Genomic DNA, 6,181 nt, shown 5'->3' with positions numbered 1-6,181 from the left:
GAGACTCCTGTCTGGCCTCATCTGTTTGCCTGTCCGTGCCCAACATCATGCCAACTGTGCATGCTTACTGTGGCACCAGCTGATCGAATGTCTTTACTTTTATGACAAAAACACATGAAAAATACAGAGTAATAATAATTACCCTCACTATTCTCTGGTGACAATAGCTAATACAATTTCTGTTTTGATCATTAAGTTTTAGTGTATAAAATTGCCCTTCTTACTCACTCATTTGCTTTGAAACCAAAGGCAAAATAACACCTTTTTTTATTTCTTGCTTTATTGCTTTATTTGCTTCAAACACCAACAGCAGCTGACAATTTAAATGCACACAGCACAAAATCTATTCACACATCAGAAAATTATTGTTTGTATTCCACATTAAATATATGATCAATGACAGCAGAAACTGAAATGGTTGATTCCCTGAACATTTAAATGCAACAGAATGTCTTCGCACTTGTCTTTTACATATTTGATGACATCAGTCACATTTAGTTGTAGAAGAGTATCATAGCTTTTTTTAGCTATACTGGTTAGTTAATTTATAGCCATTTATTTTCATGATTATATTTTTGAGAGAGAGACAGAGAGAGAGAAAGAGAGAATGCTCTTCGTAACTCTCTTCTTCAGCAAAATGGGTACATTTTCTTATGCAGAAGTGAAACCCACTCCATTAAACAAGGGAGGCACACTGAATACTCCAGGGGCCACGGGTATAATCAAAACACTGCAAGAGCCGGCAAGGAATACCAACTCTAGTTAAGAACAAAGGAAATGGAAATCAATAGCGGGATATGCAGATTTTTTTGACAGCTCGACACACAAATGGTCTTTTGGGAGTTAGTCTTCTTTTGCCTTTGCCAGGTTAAAATAACAACTGAGATGGTGAAAGAAATCAAAAAATGCAACACATGGCTACGAAAGGGCACAGCATTACACCTACTTATTTTCGTGTGAAGGTGTTCCAAAACAATCAATAAGAAATGTGCTGCATTACAAGCGAGGCTAAAGCGCCCAAGGCATGGCCATATCTTTAAGTGCACACTAACAACCTAAGAAATTAATTTAAAGCTGAATACTGCATTATTTAAAAGCTCCACTTCATGTTTTATGCACAGTTGTATTTGTCAGTTTGACGACACTTGAGAAGCTTGAGGAAAGTCTCCATCTTATGGGCATCTTTCTTGAAGCAACTGAGCTGGGTATAGTCCCTCAGAACAGATTCCAGCACCTCCGGCTGCACGTCGTTCTGGACTACACCTTGTTCACTGTAACCTGTGGCCAGTGTGTCCTCATCCAGCATCTGAGGCATGTTAGAAAACATGTCAAAAACATGCAGGAAAATTACACAAGACATCAAATGTGGAGCAATTTCAGAGGTATTTATACACATTGAACAAATATTACAATTAAAAGTTCTGCGTGGTAGAGTTTATGTGATTGACCAACATGAAGTTGTGCATAATTGTGAAGTGGAAAAGAATACATAAATTGTTCCTGAAAGTGTTTTAGATTGAATTCAACCCCTCTGAATCAATAATTTAAAAAATATATATTTTAATTGTCTGGAACGTGGAGTTATGTCTGTAACATTTGTCCATTATTATGCATAATAAGCTCTCTGCTCAGATTAAACAGAAAGCACATGAAAAAACATTTTCAAGATTCTTAGTTCTAACACATAAATATTTTTGTATTAAATTATTTTATTGTTGCATTGACTAAATATTTTTGGGTTATTTTGGTGTTGGAAGGTGAATCTTTTTTGCAGCTTCTTCAGCTTTTCTTCCATGGTTTCCCTGAAGGTTGCCCATCAACTCTGGTCATCTTAGCAAAGATAATTCCTGTCACCACAACCTTCCACAATGGAAATTATGTGATCAGAGTGGTGTTCTCTGGTTCTTATCCACTACACATCTTGTTTTGCGCTTGGCATGTTTGTCTTTGAACAATTATTCCCTTCCTGTGAGTTAGTGTGGCTTTTTCAGTTATATGCACTGGTCAGTTCTTTGTGTAATTTTCAAAGCGTAGGATACTTTTCTATTATTACAGCAACTTGATTTTTTTTCCCCATAACTTTGTCTGAACAGTTTGTTGTGTGTTCTTTGATTTCATTGATGGCGTTTCCTGACTAATGTTTTACTGAATAGTTTCATTTTCAGTTGAACTTCTGAAGGTATTTGGTGACATAAGACTTAAATTTTGGGTATCAGAGTAAATACGGTTTTAAAAATCTTTACCACACAGTTCAGATTTTTACAGTTTTACTTGGCAAAAACTTTCTTTCATGTTGCCTGACTTTCTGTCACTCTATCACATAAAACCCCACTAAAATGTATAAGAAAATTGTTGTAATGCACCAAAATGTAAAAAAAAAATTCAAGGGATATAAATTCTTGTGCAAGGCTCTGTAAACATCCTTATTTCACTATCTGAGTTGTTTAGCATAGAATAACATAAAATGTAAAAAAAAAAATAGCCCACCTTTTTAATGAGAACCACAACTCCTTGCTCAAGGCTACTAAGTTTCTCAGACACCCACTTCGTCTTGTTGAGCAGCATGTCAGGGGCGTGATCGTAACGTTCCATAGTCATCTGTAGGTAGACCAAGGGCTCAATCCAAGACTGGACGAGGATCAGCACGGAATGAAGCAGCCATTTGTCCTGCAAAAGCAAATAAATAAGATAAACACCAAATAAGGACCATAAACTTGTGCATGGCCATTATGTAAATATTAAGAATAGTACATATGACACAAAACAGATTTTGTTGACTGCTGGTAATTTTTCCTCTTTCCTGCTCTATAGCATGACATTTTTTTTTGTTTTAATAGGTATGAGTTACAGTTCATATATAGAGCACATTTACAACAACGTCAGCTGACCAAAGTGCTTCAAAACAATCACAACATCAAATGTAGGTAAATGATAAAACAAGAAATAAACCTGACCATCATAATTGTACACATTTATTAATAACTGGCATAAACAGAAATTACAATCACTAGAAATATGCCTTTAGAAAACAAAATAATATGAAATTGTAACAAATTTGTGATTATATTTCTTTCTGTAGAATGTACTGAGGAGGTAATTCAGCCATTAGTTGTGTTGGATGTGGGACAATGCTAAAACGTTGCAGGACACTGACCCTTGAGGACCGCTAATTTAATCAATAAATGTTGCTTAAGATATTCTGACGTAAACATAACAGTATAAGCTGGAAAATGACATTTGTAGATCAGTCAAATCACCGTTTACAGACCTTTTGTTGACTCAGTTTTGGTTCAGTTTTGTTTCCACCCTACTGACTAAGCCGACCTTTTTCTTTTTTTTCTAAAAGGCCATGCTCTGTTGGATTGAAGACAGCATACTGAAGTACCAGCTTCTCAAGGCCTGTATGCATTATATATTATTATTTCACAGTGGACCACGGCTTACTTCAGGCGGCAAATCCTAAATTTTACCCACATTTTTCTTACACTAAGAATTAACTTTTACACATTACAACATCAGCTGCTATTTTAGGCCTCATAACTGTGTGAATGGTAGGAGTTGATGCAAACTCAAATACAGCAGCTCAGTGAGCTGTAAATGGATCACAAAGAACCAATAATTCTCCTCAAATCTTCAGATGACTTGTACAGTCTGTAAGTCTACCTATGGAGAAACTGCTTTTATGCACCTCTCAATTATGCTGTTCCTTACACATACAGAAAACTCTTATTCTTGACAGATCAAGAATTTCACAAAGGACACAATAACCTTTGGTAAGTAATAACTATATGCTTACAGATATTTGCTGGACTTCACTTTTGGAACTGGGGATGGGCAGGGCTTTGGTGATGCATGAATAGGCAGCCTGATTACTCTGCAGCCGAAAAGGAAATGGGATGAACAACTCCTCCTACAAAGCAATGACGACCAACAAGAAGAAATGTTTAGATTAGTTAAGCACTGAACATCAGTTTGCAGTATTCCAGTGACTTGATTTCATCAGCTTTATTAACTTCTTCTACTGAACATGGCTGCGTACGATAAAAAAGAACAACAATTTCACCGACTTTCCTATCGGATCTGAAATAAATAAAAGACACACTACTAAAACAGTGACAAAAGTTTTATCTCGCTTTACCACTGGAGACACAGTGGATCCGCATTTTGTCCTCCGGCATGGGCTCATCTGCAGACTCCACGCAGCACATTGCTTGTAACAACCCGTGTGTCGTGTCATTTCAAAGGGCCATTCTGATTCTCTAGTCACAAACTGAAGGGGATTCAACAAGGTGCAAAAACCTGAGCTTTCAGTGTTGCCGTATATCATTATCACATTCACATGACTCCGCTGTGGGCTTGCTTCTTCAATAAAACATCTTCGCCTCAGACGGGAGGTGGAAGATTACTTTGAAGCCCCCGAAGTGAGGCGATGATCACGTCAAAATCAAAAGCAAATAGCAGTGTGCATCTAACAGAGAGAGCCACATGCTTCTGGTCTGGCATAATGTTTGAAAAAGTTCTACAAAAATGTAATTTCTATATTTTGGGAAGTGATGGTTCAGTTTAAAGGCTGGACCTTATCTCTTTAGCAAAGAGATGTGTCATATTTATCATAGAACGTGGTAGAAAATTTTTCACCAAAATTACATTAACTTCCATGTGGTTTGATGATTAAATCTTTAAAGCTAACAACACAGAAGTAATGATGACTGCACAGGGAGGGAGAGGATATCACATGATGACATTTATGAGCGGCAAATCAGGATTCATCATGACAACACCCATCTCCACAATGAAGTAGTGTTACCTGATGACTAGGCAAAGCAACGCTATCAGACTCTATCAGTGGATATGCAAATATAGACGCGACAATGTCAAATGTTTTCATCAGATTAATATTTTATCAAAACAAGTTAGCCCAAAATGTTATCATTGTTGCCACTGCAGTGTGATCAATAGTTCTATAGACATATACAACTATCAATTCACATGCTAACACGGAAAAACAGTGTTTGTAGACCCATTTGCTTTTGGACAGTTTTGTAGACAATATTTTTTTTTCTCAATAAGATAATACTGTGTTTGAGCAATCGTCTTTTTTCAGCTAGACTTAAAGTTATCCTTTGACTTGCCATGGGTGTTTTGAAGAGTATCTAAACACAATGAGACGACTCATCAAAGAAACTGGTCTTATCTGTTAAAACGTGCAAACATGTGCAACGACTTATTTTATGATAATGTCAGTATCGACTCACAAACAAAGAGGACAGTTCTTCTGAGACTCGGTAGATGAGCTCAGCATGATGAATGACTCGGTCCAGAAGCTTCTCCTGGGAGATGGAGGTGCAGCGGCTCAGGTTGCCCAGATCGTCTCTACAGTCTAGCGGGGTGCTTCCAGCAAGATGCTGGGGCCACAGTAATAGGGCCCATAAACCCCACTGAATGACTGAAGTTGTAGTCATATATGCAAAAAGTTTGTTCAAAAACAAATGTTATTGTGCAAATATGGACACCCGGGTGTCTTTTAATTGTTGCCACTGCTCATAAATTCATGTTATTAAAATCTCAGAACTTATTTTGATACATTACCTGTCTTCTGCATCTTCTCTGTGTTCTTCAGGTTTCATTGCTGCATCTTTGTGCTGGCAACTTTATAAAGCCTAAGCAGCCCATGAATAAAGGAAAAAGGTCTTGCGTAGGTTCTTGTAAAAAGATACTGCTCTTCACACACTAGCGTAGTTCTTATCTAATGCATAATTACAAGGATAGGACCATAGCTGTTTGTGTGGCCAAAATATATTTAAGTTAAAGTTTTCCTTTCTGATCACATCACATCTGAAAATATACTATGTCTGTCGCTACATAAAATGAATAAATAAACAAATAACATTCAGCATCTCTGTGCTACTTTACATTAATCTAGTAAGTAAAAGCTCAAAATTAAATTCATTTTCACTAAGGTAAACATGCATGTCAAAATGGCTGCTGTAAAGAAGAAACTTTTTTGCCCTTTAGTTCCATTCAGACATTCAACTGCTGTCCTGGAAAACTCATGGTTGTGTGAAAGAAACTGTGGTTTCCCAGTTGTAATAACTGTGTTCAACAGTCGCCGGAGAAAGCAAAGAATACTAACCGATGTCTTTTCAAACAGCGACAGTCTAGGTAGTCATACAGAGATGAA

The 6,181-nt window shown here is 37.0% G+C and overlaps 1 protein-coding gene across 1 annotated transcript; it reads right to left on the bottom strand.

The window, feature by feature from the left end:
- Nucleotides 1-262: 262 nt before the first annotated feature.
- Nucleotides 263-5,640, bottom strand: smtla (somatolactin alpha). The gene is given in 7 exon segments (XM_008425962.3): nt 263-1,306; nt 2,488-2,667; nt 3,797-3,864; nt 3,867-3,910; nt 5,256-5,315; nt 5,317-5,446; nt 5,590-5,640. Coding segments are annotated over 7 exon segments (690 nt in total). The 5' UTR covers nt 5,603-5,640; the 3' UTR covers nt 263-1,111.
- Between the last annotated feature and the right edge of the window lie 541 nt (nt 5,641-6,181).

Source organism: Poecilia reticulata, chromosome 13 (assembly GCF_904066995.2).
Source record: "Poecilia reticulata chromosome 13, P_reticulata-male-v2, whole genome shotgun sequence".
Taxonomy (NCBI): domain Eukaryota; kingdom Metazoa; phylum Chordata; class Actinopteri; order Cyprinodontiformes; family Poeciliidae; genus Poecilia; species Poecilia reticulata.
This window is presented reverse-complemented; position numbering and strand designations above follow the sequence as displayed.